The sequence below is a fragment of the Miniopterus schreibersii genome, assembly GCF_964146895.1.
Source record: "Miniopterus schreibersii genome assembly, chromosome: 15".
In the NCBI taxonomy this organism is placed as follows: Eukaryota; Metazoa; Chordata; class Mammalia; order Chiroptera; family Miniopteridae; genus Miniopterus; species Miniopterus schreibersii.
This window is the reverse complement of record NC_138115.1, coordinates 49,086,409-49,105,717: the sequence shown is the minus strand read 5'-3', so window position 1 is coordinate 49,105,717 and position 19,309 is coordinate 49,086,409. Positions and strand designations below refer to the sequence as shown.

At 53.8% G+C, this 19,309-nt stretch overlaps 1 protein-coding gene across 5 annotated transcripts in view; it reads left to right on the top strand.

Moving 5' to 3' along the window:
- CCDC12 (coiled-coil domain containing 12) overlaps positions 1-17,818 on the top strand; it is a 37,607-nt gene extending 19,789 nt beyond the window's left edge. For 4 of the 5 annotated variants that reach the window (XM_081160253.1, XM_081160255.1, XM_081160256.1 and 1 more), the window contains 6 exons: positions 4,488-4,555; positions 11,371-11,450; positions 12,921-12,982; positions 13,234-13,268; positions 14,348-14,424; positions 14,521-17,818. In XM_081160253.1, coding sequence (XP_081016379.1) covers positions 4,488-4,555; positions 11,371-11,450; positions 12,921-12,982; positions 13,234-13,268; positions 14,348-14,424; positions 14,521-14,603 — 405 coding nt within the window. In that variant the 3' untranslated portion in view covers positions 14,604-17,818. Of the gene's footprint in view, positions 1-3,932; positions 4,112-4,487; positions 4,556-11,370; positions 11,451-12,920; positions 12,983-13,233; positions 13,269-14,347; positions 14,425-14,520 lie in introns of those variants that run through there. The other variant, XM_081160254.1, reaches the window with a different exon arrangement.
- The last annotated feature ends 1,491 nt before the right edge of the window (positions 17,819-19,309 follow it).

The following is a 19,309-nucleotide window of genomic DNA, read 5'->3' as shown; positions in this document are numbered from 1 at the left end:
GTGACTTAGGTGAAAAGGATATTCCTTGAAAGCTACAAATTAATGATGGACTCAAGAAGAAATAGAAAATCTAGAGCCCAATACCTAGAACCTCACAAAGAAAACTTCAGGCCAAGATGGCTTCACTTAAGTCTTACACATTTAAGGAAGAAATAATACCAATCTTGCACAACCCTGGTTTTATCTGTAAAAGTTGTTCCTGGCAGAATGATTTCCAACATTATGAAACATTAGGCAGGCTGATGGCAGTCCCAGCCCTCAACTACCCTCCCCAATAACACACACGCACACACCGCAGCTGGGACAGTCCAGGCTGGCAGTGGAGCATCTCACCTGGTTTCTGGTCTCCGTGTCTCTACGACTCACCTTCTAGTCTGCCAGAGTGCCCTTTCAGAGCATTGGCCAGTGCCAACTGTTTTTGAGAGTCCTGAAGTCTTGCCTCAGGGCCCCTTCCTCCTGTAGGCTCTGGGAAGGTGAGGCAGGGGCAAGGCCTGGAAGTGGAAACCTGGGCTGGGGTCACAAATGTGGGGTACATCCAGAAACAGGCAGCAGGGCTGGGTGGATGACCCCAGTCCAGGCCATGGCTTTCCTCCCCTACAGCCACCAATGCTCCTGAGAGATGGGCTCTTCCAGAGTTGGTGGAGAGAGTAGTAGATAAATTGGCAAAGAGTTGATCAAGGTTGTCTAGTCCAGGCTCTGGGCTAGGCCTGGAGAGGTTCCAGGAGATGCCCCATACTGAGAGGGACTTGGGGCAGAAGTAATAAGGCCCGGATGTGAATAGAAATGACCACTGGTTTGTGCCCAGGGCCTAGGGTCCAACGCTGTGCTTCACCCAGAGGAAAACGGAGCCCATTGCCTGGGAACATCAGAAGGCATCTTGAGGTAGCCTTTGAGCTGGCCAGAGGGTGGGTTTTCCTTGGTGTTATCGGAGTGGACATTTAAGGATTTGACACAGAGAGCCCATTGTCGGGGTCTTCTGCACAGGGGCCAATGTGGGAAGCCTCCAAGAGCTGTGAGCAGAGGGGCAGTGTGACCTTACCGGTGTCTTCTAAGGCAACGCCAATGACATGGATGAATAAGGTGGAGAGAGACTTCAAGGACCTGGGTTAGAGAAAGGAACAAAGTGACACAGGCAGCTGTGTTCTCCAGAGTGGAGGGGTGGCTGCCAGCTGGTAAGGGTGGAGGGGGATGGCTGAGGGCTCTGCTGTGGTGGGGAGGTGGTGGAAGAGAGGGAAGGTAATGAACAGGGCTGGGAAGGATGGAGAGAGGCACCGGGATTTGGGAGGGGTGTGTATAAAGGGGGGTTAGGCAGTGAATGGATTTAAGAGTCTGGGGGGTTGGGGTGTCTCTAGATCCCCTGGGATTCTGTGCACCTGAGGTCTGGCCCGCACTCCTCCCACTTGTGTCCACCAGGTCTGAGTGCACATGGCCTGCTCTGAACATGGGGAGTGTGGGAGAGGTAGGCAGAATCAGGGCTGCTTTTAGGAACTAAGTGCCACTCTTGATACACTCTCTCATCTCGTTGGTGAGAATGCAGGGAGGTGGGGGGAGGGGTGGCAGGAGGACCTTCTGTGACGTTGGGCAAATCCTTTCCCTTTTTCTGACGGCCACTTGTGAGGTTTCCCATGGAACTGAGGGACCTGAAAGTGGCTGTCATGTGAGCCCTTCAGTTCTGAGCCCCGAGTCTCTGAAGCTTGGGGGCTGAGGGACTATGAGGCTGGTATGCACCTCCTGCCCCATCCCAGGCAGTGAGGGTCCCACCTTGTCACCTAGACCAGTAGCGCTTAAAAGCTGTGTCCTAGCCCGGCTGGCATGGCTCAGCGGTTGAGTATCGACCTATGATCCAGGCAATCTCAGTTCGATTCCCAGTCATGCCTGGGTTGCAGGCTCAATCCCAGGCAGGGGCGTGCAGGAGGTAGCCAGTCAGTGACTCACTCAGCATGGATGTTTCTGTTTCCCTTTCCCTTTCTCTCTCTCTGAAATCCATAAAGATATATTTAAAAAAAAAAAACAAAAAAAACTGTGTCCTATCTGAATCACTGTTTAGCAGGGAGACTGGAGTCATCGCACCGCATTTATGTGGCCTGTTTCTCTGTCCACCTGCTCTTGCCCCACAGGCATACCTTTATCGTTCTGAAGTCCCTGCTCATTGCACAGCATCCCAGACTGGGGTTGTCCTTAACGTCACACTGTCTGCAGAGCTGATGCTGCACCCCACCCACCAAACTGCTGGGCATTTAAAAAATGTCCTTTAGATAGTTGGGTGTTTTCTCACTATTAATGAGTAACATGGCCTTTGCTGCGGCACTTGAGTGTCTCTGGGATTCCAGGTGGTGGCAGCTGTAGCTGCCGAGTTTGCCCTTGCTCAAGGGCTGGGAATTGGCATGGTGTTTGCAAAGGGTTCGTTCCCAAACGCTGTTCCCGCCGTCCCCACCCTCTTCTACCAGCTGGTCCAGGTGAGTCCCATGGAAGGAAGCCTTCCTGGGGATGCCCACCAGCCCACTTCGGGGCAGAGCTGGGCCTTTTTCTCTTCCGCTTTTTCTTACCAAGGGGAGGCTCGCCCATCGCCCCTTCCCCTGTGGCAAGCACTTCCAGTCATCAGGGAGTCTGCTGGCTGGCAATTGGCAAGGAGCTTTTTATTTGAATGTCTTGGCTCTGACTTGTTTAATTGGCTAGCATTTAGTCAGGGAGGGGTGCGTAGATCAGTGGCCTCTGTGAAGTGTCCCACCCCAGGCCCCCCGCAGCCCTGCGAGCCATGTGGACAACCCTAACTTGTTCCTCGGTTAGGGGTTTGTACTCTGCTCTCCCTTACCTCTTTGGCCATCGCCACATAAATGCCTCTCTGTCCTGGGCCTACCTGTCCAGCAGGAATGGCAGGCTCTCAGGAAAATCCCCCACAGTCTCCCCTCTGGCCCCTCTCTCTGTGGTCAGCCCCAGCTGCCTTGACAACCCTGCCAGCATTCACCTTCGCCGTGACTGCTACTCCAGTTAACCTGTGTGCTCTTCGGACAACACCCTGCCTTTGCTCAGGCTGGGCTCCCCTCTGGGAATGTCCTTACTCCTGTTCCCTCATCCTGTAACACTCAAGTTCTGCCATAGGAAATCCCCCCCTCCCCCCCAGAACCATGTTGACCTCTCATGTAGCTGCTGTCACTCGTTCCTGCTGCCCTGTCCCATGAGACCAAACTGCCCTGGGTTGGGAGAGCAAGGGGGCGTCTTGATCTGTTCATGCCTCTAAAGCCTTTCTCTGGACCGGCCTCCAGCCTGGTTTCGGTGGTCTTCTCCCTCGTAGGTGTGTGACCAGGGAATGGTGGAGTCTGCTCATTCTCAGGGTCTCTACGATGAACACTGGCAGGAAGTGACTCACAAAGCTAATGCCACTCTAGGGGAGGCAGTTGGTGGCATACATGAACTCCTAGGAGAGGTGGTACAGCAGCTGGTTCAGTTCTGATTTATGTGTCTGTGCCAGCTCCTTCTTATCTTCGTCACAGCAGGTCCCCTGTGGCGGGGCTTTCAGATGTCTCCTCAAAACCTGTTCCAGTAGAGTCAAAGGCAGGTCATGGGGTGATAGTGCACACTGACTCCCCCTGGAGGGCCACCCCTGACATGCAGGCGGATCCTGGGCAGGCTCTGTTCTAGAGCCTCTGGCATGCACTGAGGGCATGGTCATACTCATTTGGACACACGTACATGTTGACGTGGACACACATGTGCACACCTCCCGTGTGTATATTTGTGTGCAGGGTGAGACTGATCTCACAGCAGTAGCAGGTTGAGGGAAAGCCCAGGAAGGCTTTTCTGCCGCAGTTGGAAACAGTGTGGTAGTGTCTTTCTGTGGGGCCCTTGGTGCACCTGAGAACAAGCATCCGGTGTCAAGGCTGAGAGATGTGACTTCTCTAGACTTACAGAGAGGTCAGGGCAGGGGCCAGACTAGATTTAGAAGGCGTTTTTCCCATAGAAACTTTAAGCTAGTTCCTCTTCCCTCCGTTTCCCCAAATACATTGCAGGGGCTCCCTTCTCCCTGGCTGGAGCCTTCTGTACAAGCCTGGGCCGAGTTTGGGTTATGCCTCTCCTGACGGGAACCACAGAGGTGTTTCTGGAACAGGAACTGGTAGGTCTGTCCTCCCCAGATTGCTGGTGACTACTCTTCCGCAGTCTCTCCCCGCTCAGCGGTGGCTCCATTCAGACTCATGAAGGTGGCTGGTAGCCTGCCAGCGTGAACCCTCTGTGGCACTGACCAGCTGCGCTCTCACCACCTAAAACCTCCTGGCTCCTCCTGCTAGTGGTCTCTGGGGGCCGCTCTGGGCCTGGGCCTGGACTGGGGTCTTGTTTTGAATTCTGCCAGGGAGTGAGGGGTAAGGAGTGAGGCTTTAGCGTTGTGATGTCGGGCATAGCAGGCCTGTGCCCCCCCGGAGGCTGGAACCCCTCTCCTGGGGACTGGGGGTAGGAATGTTCATCTGAGCAGCTGTTTCCCCCCTTCTTTGCAGGACAAGGAAGATGAGGAACCAAAGACCAAACAGCTCAGAGAGGGGGAGGAGGAGGGCGAGAAGCACAGGTAATGCCCACAGCAGCTCCCCGCCCTGCATCTTCTCCAGCCCTGTCGGTTCTCACACCCTCCCAACCCTGTGTTCAGAGTCTCCGGCTCCTCCTCTCTGCCCCATGGCTGCCCTGCTTAGCCCTGAAAACGGCTCCCTTCTCCCTGGCTGGAGCCTTCTGCACCCATCCCCCTTTGGCCATCTGAGCCTTAGCCACCAGCCTTTTCTTCCAACCCCTACATTATGTCTCCTCGCTCTCCTCAATGCCCTCGCGTGGCTCAGCTCTACAGCACCTGCAGAACTGGGTGCAGACTCGCCCTGGTGTGTGATCTTGGCCTGGGCCATCCATCCTGGGCCGGTCTCCTCTGGTTTCCCTTAACCACCCTGGCCACTCAGCATTTCCTGACGGTGTCATCTCTAAGCTGTCCTCTCAGCTGGTATTCCTTTTCTCGATCCTCCTTTAACAGGTTAGTCTCCCTCTAGAGCTCTGCTCAGAGGCCTCAACTTCTTTCTCTGCCTCTGTTTTCCCATCCCCCTCAGTAGTTCACGTATAGTATTGATCTTATTTTGCCAAATCCTGCCATCTGGTTGAGTCGACCTAAGTTGCCTGAAGAGAACTCTCTCCCCCTGTGGTTGCAGGTGCATGAGGGCTGGGACCTCCCCAGAGATTCAGAAGCTACTCTGCATCGGAAATGCCTGGGACACAGTTTTGGAAGCTGTGTGGGGGGCAGGAAGGGGCTCTTTGGTGGGTCTTCATGAGCTGGGGGAACCTTCATGTCTGTTAGCACATTGTGCCCAGTGCTGAGCTCGGGCCACAGGGCAGCAGTGGAGCTCTGCTTGGGGCCAGACTTGCTGTCTGCATGGACAGGTGGCCTTGGTGGCCTTTGCCCTGAGCCATTTCCTTCAGGCACAGGGCCTGTGTGGGCACCTGCTCACTTCGGGGTGGATCTTGGTGCCCTGAGAAAGCCAACCTGTGTGGGCTGTTTGTTGAGGGGGTGCAGCGCGAGGGGAAGGATGCTCACCCAGGAGCAGACCTTCCTAATGCCATGGCCTCGTATCACCTTCACCAGTGTAAGTGGAACCCTCCCCATGCACAGGCCCCTCATCTCTGCCCTATTCAGAAGCTCATCTCCAAGGAGCTGGGGCCTTTTCAAGTTCACAGGGGTGTGCGTGTATGCACCTGACTTGGCAGTTTACCAAGTGTGTTCACACCATCCTTAGGCAAGTCACGTTGGCTCCGTGAGCCTCCTCACTTGAGGATCTTCAGCTGAAAGATGGGTAAAGGCAAACTTACTTCCCTACTAGGGAATGGAGCAAATGCACAGCTGTTTACCTGGCTGGTGCTGAGGCATGGGCAGAAGGAAGAAACTTTGGGGCCCTCCTGAGAGACAGAGCTGAAGGGCTCCAGACGCACCTGGAAAAGGCGAAATTAACTTCTACATATGGCCTGTGCTAACTTTGCAAATAAGGCGGCAGTTGGGAGAACAGCAAGGTGGTTGGATGAGAGTAGAAATAAGCATATGTAACCAAGAAATTAGTGGTTAAGACCCCTTTGCAGAGCTTCCCTTACGTGGTACAATATAGCACCCTCAGCAAATAAATGGTTTCATTTAACAGATTCAGTTGTTGGCCCAGTTAACACTGTGGGGCCAGTGCAGTTCCTCAGTTTGTGGCTGAGGAAATGGGACTCCAGCAGGATTGGAGGCAGGTACCCTAGGACCTCACCCCTCAGCAGCCATGCTGGGCAGTTGCCCACCTTCCTCTCTGCCCATCTGCCCAAGGAGACCTCAGAATCTTGGCTGTTCAGGCTCCCTTTGCCTTTCCTTATAAATTGTAGAATTGGCTCTATCTATAAAAAAGCTTGCTAGAATTTTGATTGGAATTGCATGGATTCTCTAGATCAAAAAAAAATTTTAAGTTTTTATTGCTCTCTTTAGGATAAACCCTGCCCCGTCCTCATACAACCAAATCCTCATCGGGTGGGAGTCAGCCCCGTCCAGGTCCCTCAGCCCAGGCTCCATTCTGTGGGAAGGAAAGACATGTTCCCACCCCCAGAAGGGCCCCTGCTTCTCCTCTGAGCCAGATCTTCCCTCTTGTGGCTTATTCTGCAGGGGCGTCCATGACTTATCTCTAACTCAGCCTCTCTGAGTGCCTCAAATAAGGTGTGATCTGGCACCCTGGAAAGCTGGCTATAGAGAGGGGCATTTGTGCCAGCTGCTTTGTTTTTTTTTCCCCTCAGTCACTTCCTCCTGATGGCAGTTCTGCCCATATGTGCTGTGGAGGCGTGTCTAGGTAGGGTTTGTGGTTGAGGGTCATGGTCACCCTGCCAGGTGGGAGGAGAGGGAAGGCATTGCACACTCCGCCGGGCACTGGCCAGGGGAGCGTGTCTTGTTAAAGTGCCTGAACAAGCCCCAAACCCTCAACCCCCACAACTGCTGCCTCCCTCTGGCTTTGGATCAAGTCTACCCTCAGCTGGAGCAGTCACCGTTCAGGGACAGTGCTTCACCCTGGAGTGGCTGTCCTGCCCTGCAGGAGAAAGTGGTACTAGCCTGCTTCCTTCAGGATGGAAAACTGGTTCTCCCACTCCATGTGGAGAGGGGTTCCACCCCAGCTAAGGCCCAGCCCAGCCCTGGCCTGGTGCCCAAACCCTTTAGGCTGGCAAATGCCAGGCCTTCCCTCCTCTGTGGGTTGGGTCCCCAGAATGGTGTCTGAAGCAGGGTGTGCTCGCAGATCCGTGACATCAGCTTGATTCGGCAAATGTTGCCCCACTCTCGTGGTAACAGCCAGAGCAGCTACCACTCCCACCCCCTGCTCCAGGACGGGGTGCTCCGGCAGGGGCAGTGGGGCCGGACCGTGGCTCCAGGATTTATGCTGAGGCAGCAGCACTGACACCTGCTGTCACCCTGTTTTTCCTGATCCTGTAGCTCAGGAATAGGCCCCAGAATGTGGGCGAATGAATCAAGAGAGAACTGGTTTCAGGAAGGTGCGTCATGGAAAGCAGTGGGAAGCAGACTCCCCGTGTGACCCGGCGGGCACTTCCCTCTGTGTGGGCAGGGTGGGAAATCAGCTGGGTCCTTTCTGTCTAGAAACAAGTCTTGATCTTCCGTCATGACCTTCAGTGCTGCCAGAGCCCTTCTCATTAAGTCCTACTCCTTGTTCTGGGGGTGGGTGTGGTCCATGAGGTGAGGAAACCACAGTTCATGCTGGTAATGTGTCTGAGATCTCCCAACATAAGGGCATGGAGGCCCCTGGGACCCCTCCGCTCCCCTCGACCCTGTTGATGTATAGACCCTCCAGTTCCATCATGTCCCAAATGGGGAAATGGGGTCATTCCTGCCCTCTGCCTGCAAGCTCCCCAGGCAGGCGGGCAGGTCCCACTCCTCTCCACCACCCTCACTCTCAGTGCTGCCCCTGAAGGGGGAGGTGCTCTTGCCTTTGTCCCACATGCCCTCTCTACTGGGGCTGCAGGGGCAGGCAGCAGGGAGGCTTTGTGGTGAAAAGAGGAAGGCCTCTCTTTGGCAGCCTGCTGCAGGGGTGGCCTGGTGAGGTCAGGCACCATCCACCTGCCCGAGTGGTCAGTGTGATATGTTGGGCCCCAGGAAGGTGGGGGCAGCAGACTGCAGGTTCCTGTTCCCCCACCATCTGGGCCCCAGGCAGCTAGTGTGGCCAGCCCCGTGTCATTTTCTCGGCCCTTTGGGATTCAGCTTAACTGCTTTACCCTCTCCTTTTCTAAAATTTGAATTGATAAATTTTAGGTTTTTCAATTGTAGAAAATTTAGAAAACACGGACTAATGGGTATGTGTCTTACTGTTTTATAACCGCTTTCACATACCATGTCGTGACTGTCTTTTGATCAGTATATTTTTATGAAATTCTCATCGGCTACTTAATATTTCTTTGAGATCACTACCATAATTTATTTTCAGCCCTTAATTTTGGGCATATCAGCTGTTTCTAGTTCTCTAAGTGAGCATTAGCTATGCATTTTCAGGCAGGATTGGTTTTAGAGACCCTGGGTTGGGCCCTACCAGAGTCTTGGGTGGGCAGTGGGAAGCCGCTGGGTTCTTTAAGTTTCATTTGCTGTTCAGCCTTCTGTCAAGTGTTCTAAATTAAAATAATGAACAATCACCAAACAAAAACATCCCTCCATAGCCCATCTGTCTCCAGTGTCCGTGTTCCATCCCGATCTTGTACCGTACCTAATAATTTTTCCCCCCTCATAGCCAGGTGTTGTGATTGCACGTCCCAGGCTCTCCTGTGTCCGCTGGGTCTTGGCCATACTACTCTTGGGTGCTCTGCCCCATGGCTGTTAAAATTATACCACCAGAAGCATTTTTATATGGAACTCTTTGGTTTTTGTTTGTCCTTATTTTGTTACTATTTCTATGAAAGGCAGCAACCTTAGAAGTAAGTAGCCTTGGAGTTTGAACATTTTAATGCGTCTTTAAGGAAAGGACGAGGCCAGGCTCTGGAGCAGTTGTGGGTCCCATTTGGAACTGTTGCCTCACCTGTTTTCATGGGCCTCTTGGGTCTAGCCTCTGGCAGCACCAAACAAGGCCTCGTTATTTACGTTGGGAGCATAGGGGCGTTTCCATGTGCCGAGCCTAAAGCAAACGACTTATGGGGGGAAGGGTCCTGGAAGCGCCCCTGTGTTTACTCTGGATGTTCCAACTGAAAGAAAGCCCTCTGTGCTGAGTTGCTGATGTCTGCTGCCAGAGCTGGTCTCCAGAAGCCTGCAGGCCTATTCTGGGCTTGACCTCCCCAGATCTGTGACTGTGAGGAGATCTCACACCAACTCTTCATCTGACCTGTGAGGCCACACGGGACTGCCCCATTCTGGCCTCTCCCCAGCGGGGGTGTGTGTGCAGCATAGACTTTCTCTGAGACCCTCTGGTAGTGAAGGGGTTGGACCAGATAATCTGGAAGCTTCCTTTCACTTTGGCATTCTAGAGCTCTGTTCCTGGGCTTCACATTTTACAGAGAACATCACTCTCTCCTCCCCTTTCTGGTGTGAAAAACACCCCTTAGGGGTGATTTCCCCAGAATCTGCGGGCCAGCCAGCCTGGAGCCATGCCACTGGCCTTGAGGAAGACTCATAGTGGTCACCATACCTGTTTGGGCACTTGACAGGTCTCCCCAGATGGGAGGAAGCGGAGGAGGAAATGAAAAGGGCTGTTCCCCATTTTAAGGAGACTCAGTAGGATGTGAACTGGCATCACCTGGTCGCTTTGCCACAAAGACAACGAAAGTTACTTTGGAGTTCGCCTCCCTGACCCAGCCACATTTCTGCTCTCTTTGCATTTCCTGGGCACAACTTCTGTACTTCCTGCATTGTCTTTCCAAACCTTAAGACGCCCAGAGAGCCCCAGGCTACCCTAAAGCTGTTTCCCCAGTACCCTCTCTGAATTATGGGATCCAGCCAGAGGCAAGTATGTGCCTAGCTATGCAGCTTTCCAGTTGCTTCTGGAGTCCCCTTGTCCCCCTGCTCTGTACCCCTGCTGAGTCCCTCCCTCAGGCCAGCTGTTCTGCTGAAGCCCGGGGCAGGTGATGGGCGAGGGTTCTTGCTGCTCTGAGTCCTGTGTACAGTTCCCACCCAACTCTCTTCACACATTTCTCACAGAGCCCAGTTTGAGAGTGACAGCTTTTTTCCCACTAATCCCTGCAGTTTGCTTCCCACACCCAGTTTCTCTTCTGCTTTTCTCCCCACCCTGTTGTGAAGGGAAGTCAGTGCATGGGTCACACCCACTGCAACCTGACATGACACTCACCTGAGGCCTGGGGCAGGCACGAGGGGCAGGGGCCCAGGGAGGGTGTCCCTGCTCCTTAGAGTGGGCAGCAGGCTTCCTCCACAGCCATACTGGCACTGCCCCCTGGGCACAGAGGTTCAGCCTAGCCCTGGGGCTGGTGCCTCGGGCCCTGGCAGGGAAGGCAAGGCAGATGGTGCTGGTGAATAGGGGACTGAATTTGATAATAGGAATTCCCCAGGTCCAGACCGCTGCCACTTGCCAGCTGTGTGGTCATAGGCACCTGCGCCTCACCTCTGGAAAGGCCTGTCTGCCAGAGCTAGGGAGGCAGCAGCACTTCGGTGGCCTGGCCCACAGAGGGTTTGGTAGGTGAGACTGTGGGAGCCCTGCTGTTGGGAAAATGTCCCGTCCTGGAGGCCCAGGACTTCTGAGGGGCAGCAGTCCCCAAAAAGGCTCAGGGAGGCAGTGGAAGGGCGAGGACCCACACTGCAGCCTCACCTGGCTGGCAGGTGGGGGCCACCTCTGCCTCCCCCAGGGCCTGGATGGTCTGACCCAGTAGCGCTCTCCTTACTAAGAAGTAGCCCCAGGAGCCCTCTGCCCTGCTATGGAGTATCCGGGGCCCCTCCTCTGTATGGGTGTAGAACTGTTGAGCTGCCGAGCCAGGGGGCCCCCAGTGAGTGCAGCCAGTTCTGCCAGAGACTCAGCTAAGAGGACAGACACTGTGGGCGCTGGCAGTCCTAGTGTGTGATTCTGGTCCCCCTTCACAGAGGTCTTAGGGTCTGTCCTGGTGATGTTTTAAAGACCCTTTTGCAGGGATAGGGCTGTGCAGCTCTCGTGGCTGCCCATGTGGACCGTGGCTTTCTCAGCCTTGCCAGCCACTCCCAGCACACACAGACCCTTGCCAGCAGTAGTTGAGGGACTTGTACCAGTGGCCGCTGGGCACGAAGGCTCTGAGGAGGAGGCCGGGCTTGGGGAACCATGGGTGACAATTAGCTTCGTCTTCAGGAGTAACTCAACCAGGAGCTTTGCTGTGTGACTTCATAAAAACAGGGCGGTGTCTCTGACCCTCTCTCTATCTCTGCTCTCTCAGGGAACTCAGGCTGCGGAACTACGTTCCCGAGGATGAGGACCTGAAGAGGAGGAGGGTGCCCCAGGCCAAACCAGTGGCTGGTAGGTGGGCTGAATCGCCACATGTCTGCTCCGGGGCACTGTCAGCTGCCTTTGCCTTGGAAGGTGTCACCCTCTCTTATAGAACAGTTGGCAGTGCCAGGGCTGGAAGTTGGATGTCTAGGACCCTCCGTCAGCATCTCATGGCAGGTGCACAGTGGATAGTGTTGGGTGACCGCAGAGAAGCAGTCAGGGCTCTGTCCTGCTCACACCCGACTGGGCGGCCTCTCAGGGGCCTTGGAGGGAAGAGGTCACATCTCAGAGGAACCCTCAGGGCTGAGAAGTGGAAAGTGGCCCCAGGACCCTTGAAGGGTCAGAGTGAGAGACCCTGACGAGAGGCCAATCATTTAGGTGCTAAGAGAGCATTGGGTAGGCAGATGCCCTCCAGGGTCAAGGTGCAACAGCACCAGGATACCGAGGGTGGGGAGACTGGTCCTTGTGGGTGGGTGAGGGCCTGCCAGCCCAGGGGCTGCAGTCTCCCCGGGTGCCGCAGCAGCACAGTAGCCAGGAGCATCTGGCCAACAGTGGCCTGTCCGTAGCCACCCGCGCGGGAGGTGCTGGGCCCCTTATCATGCAGGTCCCTGGCTCTTTTTACTCTTTGTTTTTGTTATCAGTTCTGTGAGTAATAAGTAAGCAAATACAATTACCTTGTAAAACAGTAAAGTGTTGCCCATTTGGCCACACCCCAGTCTGCTTCCTCATCTCCTTTGCCTCTGAAATCCCCATGTGTCCCAGGTGTTTTGGGCCCCACTGTGGTGGGTCCAGTGGCACCGTGGGGGGAGGGCAGTAAGGCAGGACAGAGGAGAGGAATGGGGAGCTGATCCCATGCCTCGGGGTCAGCGTCTGTGACTGAAAGGGGTGAGGCAGGGCAGGGGGGCCGTGAGGGAACATGGGGCACCGCGACGGGGGCTGGAGGACGCCTGTGGGGCCCAGTTTTGGTGTTAGTGCTCCCAGCATCTGTACCCACAGGGTAGGGCCCTCCTGGTCACACTGCCTGGAGGCCCATGGTGCAGTCAGCAGCTGAGTGTACTTCCAGTGGCTGTGCACCTCCAGTGGCTGTCCCCTGGTCTTGGAGCACACCTCTAAGTGAGATGGGAAGAAAGCTACCTATGCCTGGCCAATCCACAACACAGGGGACATCCTCAGAGCCCAGGAGCCCCTGGGGATTCTGGGAGGAGCCAGTCCTCCAGGCCCTGCACAGAACCATTCTTTGGATGTATCCAGGCACCTCTCTTGTCTCACACCTGGGGACAGGGAGTCTGGGCTCTGTCTACTCCAGCGGGCTGCCTGCTGGTGGCCCTCCTTTGCTCTGGGATTGCTTTCATCCTGGGAAACTCTGCCCTTCCTTCTGAGCTGCCTGTGCTGGGGGCCAAGGGGAGAGGTGGGGACAAGAGAGCTCAGAGTGTATAGTGTCACCACCGGGAGTGGCAAAGCCTCTGCCACAGGCCTCCATTGTTGTCTTGCGCCCTCTAGTGGAAGAGAAGGTGAAGGAGCAGCTGGAGGCCGCCAAGCCAGAGCCTGTCATCGAGGAAGTTGTGAGTCTGGGGCTGGGGCAGCTGGTGGCTGGTTCTGGCTCCTTCTGTGGGTCCTTTTCTCCTGTACCTGCTCTCCCTTCCCCTCCTTTCCCGTCCCTTCTCTTTGCTTCTCTTTACCCTGCCCACCTCTGCTTCCCCTCACCCCTTTCTCCCTCCTTTTCTTTCTCCCATTTTTCTACCTCTGCCCCATTTCCCTACTTCCTTTGGGGCTGGGCCCCTCTGGCCCTGACATGTGTCTCCTCCCTTCCCAGGACCTGGCCAACCTCGCACCCCGGAAGCCTGATTGGTGAGTGTCGCGGGGGGAGGACTAGTGCACACCGAGTGGGGCAGGCGCTCTCGGTGCCGGGCAGCAGCCGCAGCCAGGCCTTTCCACCCACACAGTGGGGAGACAGACAGCAGACGTGTGGCAACGCAGATCAGTCCTGTCCGAAGTCAGTGCTAAGGACAGAAACAGAGTGAGAGGGAAGTGACAGGGTGACACCTGGAGGGTGGGAAGGGCTCAGGTAGAGCGGGAGCAGCAGTCCCCTCAAGAAGGGGGAGGACCTGCCCCACCTCAGAGAGCCCCTTTGAGCAAAGCTGACCTTTGCCTTCAGGGAGCTGCAGGGTGGAGGAAAGATGGTGGGAAGGGCAGGCGTAGGTTTCTGTCCCAGTTCTGCCACCAACTAGCCTGGTCCCCTTTGGCCTCAGTTCCCTCTTTGAAATGAGCACCCTCAGCCTTCCCCGGTGCCCCTGTGACTGGCTGAGAAAGGGGGTGAGAGAGGGTGGCCTGGGCCTTACCTTGCGCCAGAGGTATGGCCCCATGCCTCTTGTCTAAGTCTGTGTCAGGCACAGCACCAGAGGAGAGTGTTCGAATTTGATGAAACAAAAGCATGGGGCCTTTATCCTAGGAAACCCAGGCCAGGGAGACGGGGCTGTGTGTGCACTGGAAGCTCCTAGGGGTGGAGTGAGCAGTGGCTGCAGGAGGAGGGAGAGGGGCATCCTGGCCTGTTCCCAGGACAGTCTCTGCGGACAACTGAGTATGATTCCTGATGCTCACAGTGGGCTGGGCAGGCCACTCCCTGACAGCAACTGAGGGGCCAGGCCACGAGGGGTCCCCTGAGAAACTAGCCACCTTTGCACACTGGTCCCAGTCCCCTGTGTTGGTGGGTCTGCGGGCTGGCCCCTGCCTCCCCGGGCCTGGGAAGGATGGCTGATGCTGGGTTTGGGATGCAGGAGGGAGAGGGGCATCCTGGCCTGTTCCCAGGACAGTCTCTGCAGACAACTGAGTATGATTCCTGATGCCTGAGGGGCTGCAGGCAAGGTGGGCCTCGAGGCCACACTGGGCCAGCTTTCAGCCTCAGGCTTCCCTCCACCTCCCTGCTGTAGGGACCTCAAAAGAGACGTAGCCAAGAAGCTGGAGAAACTAGAAAAGCGCACCCAGAGGGCCATCGCCGAGCTGATCCGTAAGTACAGGGCCTGACAAGGTGGGGTCCCTGTCCTATGGGTGGCAACCCAAGCACAGGGCCCCTCTCTACCATTCCTGTCTGCCGTCCATCCAGGTGAGAGGCTGAAAGGCCAGGAGGACAGCCTGGCCTCTGCAGTGGATGCCAGCACCGGACAAGAGGCCTGCGACTCCGACTGAGGCATGCCCTGTCCTCTCACCCACCTGTCAGGCCTGCCCTGTGGGAGGGTGGTCTTGGACAGGGTCAGGTCTGAGCTTGCCACCACTTCTGGGTTGCCCTCCGAGCAGTCACCCCCTGCCCCATCAGTCTTAGCCTTGCGATGTAGGGTGAGGTCAGCTCCTTGTCTCCCAAGTGGTCTCCGCTACCCTGGGTTCTGTGAGCCCAGACAGAGCCAGCAGCAGTTCTGTGAGCCTGCTGTGTCTGTACACATGTAGGTATGTATGTACGTATGTATATATTGTGGATTTTTTTTTTTTAATTCTGGAAATAGAAACAAGCAGATCCCTGTGTGTGGCAGAAATCTACCAAATATTTTCTGGGTCCTTGGGGTGCTATGGGGTTTGGGTCTCAAGACAGGGTGTCTGGAGAGGTGATCTTAATATGAATAAGCCCTGAGTTGGGCTGAGCAGGTTGAGGCTGACCTTCTGGGCTCAGTCTTTGGTCAGCGGTGGTCATCTCAGAAACCTTGAGTGACAGACGGGCCTTGCAGTATTCCATGGGACAGCCAGGAGAGGCTCCCACCCTGATCTGTGGACCCCCTCACGGCGTGAGAGAGAAGGAAGAGACTGGCCCACGGAGGGGTGAGCTTGGCCGCATTGCCACCGTTATTGAAGTTGCGGTTCCGTGAGAGGGGGAGTAGAATGAGCACCGGGAAGGCAGCCAGCAGCCCCTGCCACAGGGGGCAGGAGGAAGTGGTGAGCAAAGAAACCAGGGGACATCGCAGAAATCAACAGTTAACCTCTAGCGAGACAAAGATTAAAAAAAAAGACAGAAATTAATATAAATATTAGGAACGAAATAAGGTGATCACTACAGTCTCCCCAGACACCAACAGGACAGTAAAGGGGTATTGTGAGTAACTGCCCACATGAATTTGACAAGTGGATGAAATGAACCAGTTCCTTGAAAAGCACAAATTACCACAAGTTACCCAAGACGAAATAGATTACTTTGCATAGCTCTATAAAAGATAATGAATTCACAATTTAAAAATCCCTAAAAAAGAAACCTCCAAGCCCAGGTGGTTTTACTGGAGAATTAATATACAGAGTTAATGCAATTCCTGTCAAAATCCCAGTAAGATCTTTAGGCATAGACAGAATTATTCTAAATTGTAGCAGGACAGGCAGAAGAACTAGACTAGCTTAAACAGGTTTTACTAGAAGAATGAAGCATGAGGAACCATTAACCATCCCCAGACAGTATGAAGCCACAGTGATCAAGATGGCAGTGCGGGTGGAAAGACAGGCACATAGATCAGTGGAAGTCAGCTGCCCGCTCACTTTTGACAAAGGTATAATGTGAGCTCCGTGGAGGAAGCACAGTCTTCAGCAAATGGTGCTGGAGTGATTGGGCAGCCACAGGCCAAAAAAGGAACCTCAGTCAGACCTTACACAAAAATTAAAGTTGCTCATAGGTTTAAATGTAAAATGTAAAACTATAACAACTTTCAGGAGAAAACCTTCAGGACCCAGAGCTTGGTAAAGAATTCTTAAGACATGAGACCAGAAGCACAATCCATAAAAAATAAATTGGGAAATTTGACTTAACTGAAACAAAGAGCTTTTGCTCCTACAGTCTTAAGAGAATGAAAAGAAAAGCTACAGACAGAAAATATTTGCAAACGGCATATCTGCTAAAAGGCTCCTAACTAGAACATAATGAATTATCAAAACTCAACAGTAAAAAAGAAAGGAAATCCAATCAGAAAATGGGCAAAAGACATGAAGAGACATTTTACCAAAGAGGATATAAATTGCAAACACGTGAAAGATACTCAGCATTACTAGCCTTTAGGGAAATGCAAATGAAAACCATGATGAGCTGTCATTAGACACCTATTAGAACAGCTTAAATTACAAATTATGATAAATGCTGGCAAGGATGCAGAGAGCTGAAAATCTCACATTGTTGGTGGGACTATAAACACTAGGTGCTCTGGGAACTAGTTTGGCAGTTTCTTAAGAAACTAAATGTATACTTAACATATAACTCAGCAACCATACTCCTGGCATTTATTCCAGAGAAATAAACTGTCCAAACGGACATAGCAAATATAAAAATGATGTCCACAAAGGTTCATAGCAATTTGATTTGTAATCGCCAAAAGCTAGGGGGGAAATGCCACATGCATTATTGCTTAATGCTGGGTAATTTGAGTTTGTTCAGGATATATCAGCTTAAAAAAATGAACGCAGAGTAATGGAGGTTGCCAAGTCATCATCAGACCCAGATCTGGGTCTTAGTGTAATTTCCCTTCCTTCAGTTTGCAATGAAAATATTACCAAAAAATGGGTGAAATGAGGACAGTAAGAAATTTCTGATGTGTGCCATGCACTCTACGAGGGCATTCCTTCACCTGATTCTGTACTCGGGAGTAATGGATCGGAAAAGTATGTTTTATTCTGTGAAAAAACAAACCCACAGCCCTGGCTGGGTGGCTCCGTTGGTTGTAGCTCCGTCCCATACACGGAAAGGGTTTGGGTTGTATCCCCAGGCAGAGTGTGAACAGGAGGCAGTCGATCAATGTTTCTCTCTCACATCGATGTCTCTCTCTTCCTCCCCCCCCAAATCAATTTTTAAAAATCCCTGGTTGGGTATTAAAAACCCAACAAAATACAAAATGCTCATCAGTAGGTGACTATTTAAACTGTGGTGCATCCATACCATGGAATACTACTCAGCAGTGAAAAGGCACGAGCTGTTGATAAAAGAAATGGCTTGGATAGAGTGAAGAACATATCCATATATATGAAAAGATCACATCTCATGATTTCCTATCTAACATTCTTGAAGTGACAAAATCAGACAGGGAACAGATTGGTGGCTGCCAAGGGTTAGGAATGGTGGGGGCTGGTATGACTGTAAAGGGATATCTTGGAGGAGATCTTTGTGGTGATGGAATAGCTTCCGATCGCAGTGGTGATTGCATGAGTCCACATGGGATCAAGTGGAATGGACCAAGCACAGGTCATTTCCAGTTTAATTGTACCTACTATAGTTAGGGAAGACGTAACTCCTGTCCGGGGAAACCGGGCAAATGGTACACAGGACTGCTCTGTACTCTCTTTAACTTCCTATGAATCCATATTTCAAAATAAAAAGTTTAAAAATATTTTCAGTGAGCAAAGAAAACAGTAAAACATGTTAATAAATTGAGTAAATATTTCTTTAAGTATGCTTTCTGTGTTTAAAAAGATACAATAAGCTTTCTGGAGTCTTGTGGAAGGTGGGATGGGGGTGGTTCAGAGTTGGTCACAGTGAGTTTTGGCTTTGGTTAGAGGGACAGGTGGGGGACTCCCTGACTCCAGCACCTCTTTGTCATGGGGCTGAGGAAATGGGCCAGGGAGTGGCGATGCCCAGCTCTGTGGATGGGGCCCATGTGCCCAGTGATATCCAGCTTACCAGGCAGTTCTGCAGGACAGCCCTGATGGACCTTCTAACACGCCAGTTCCCTCCTATTTGAAATCCTCAAAGACGTCTGGCTTCTGGGTCATCTCAGGAGAAGTGTCAGGCTTGGAGTGTTCTGCCGCAGTAGGGATGCCACAGTGAGGAATGGCTGGCTTGGGGTCAGAGAGACACAGCCCGTAGTCACAAGGGAAAGATTCTGCCCAGCCCAGCGGGCTGCAGAGGAGGCATGTGAGGGTGACCAGCTTGGGCAAACCTACTCCCCTGGGCTCTGCCGTCTACCCTTGAGTGCCAGGCATCTTCCTAGCCAAGTCTTCTGTTGGGGTTCCATGCTGCTGCTCGCCACCTCCCAGGCTCCACTGTGAGATGCCCGCACACTTCCCTCCAAGCGGTTCTGAGCCATGTCCAGGGCCTGCCACGGCCCTGCCCACCCCTGCAGGATCTGGGCGTCTGGGCATTAATTGGCCCTGTATCCTCAGTGCCTATGTTCTGGGCACTGTCCGGGGGGCTGAGATGCAGCTGGGGCTCTGCCTATGATGTCCTGCCCTCCAGGCTCTGATCTTCCAGGTGGTCTCAGGATCTGTGCTGGGAGGCAAGGCCCTCAGGCCAGTCTGAAGACCTCACTTGCCCCAGAACCATCTGGACAGTGAGTGGTGGGAATCTGAGGCCCTAAGGGCACGGTGAGTGCACCCAGCCTGAGCCCGCATGGAGAATCTCCTTGCGGCCTGTATTTCCCCGCTGTCCTCAAATGGCCACTGGGGGGCAGCAGGAGACACTGACGGGGGCCCTGCAGCGGAGTGGGGCAGCACAGCCTGCCTTTCCCACAGCTGACGTGAGTAACCAGAAAAAGCACCTCTGTCTTTCCCACGGGGCCTGTGCCATTTAAGTGACTGATACCAGAGAGGATCCTGAGAGAGGGGCTCAGTCAACCCAGAAGCCAGCACAGGGTGGGGACCGTGTCCTGGGGACAGCAGAATCACCCCCAGCCCCACCCCATGCTGGCTTTCCTCAGGTTCCAGGCACCAGGCACTTTAGGGGGTGTGGGCTCCAGATGGAGTGTCTAAGTGCCCTCCCGACCCTGGGGACAGCACCAGCCCTGTCAGGTCACAGGCAGCCTCATTGCTCTGTGGGCACATATGGGAGGTTGGACAGAATAACCTGAGCTGTGGACCTGTAGTAGCCTGGCTGGGAAAGGGGCCACCTGGGGGGGTCTGGTCCCCTCAGCCCCCAGGCCAGGCCTGAGCATTTGTTGGCTCTC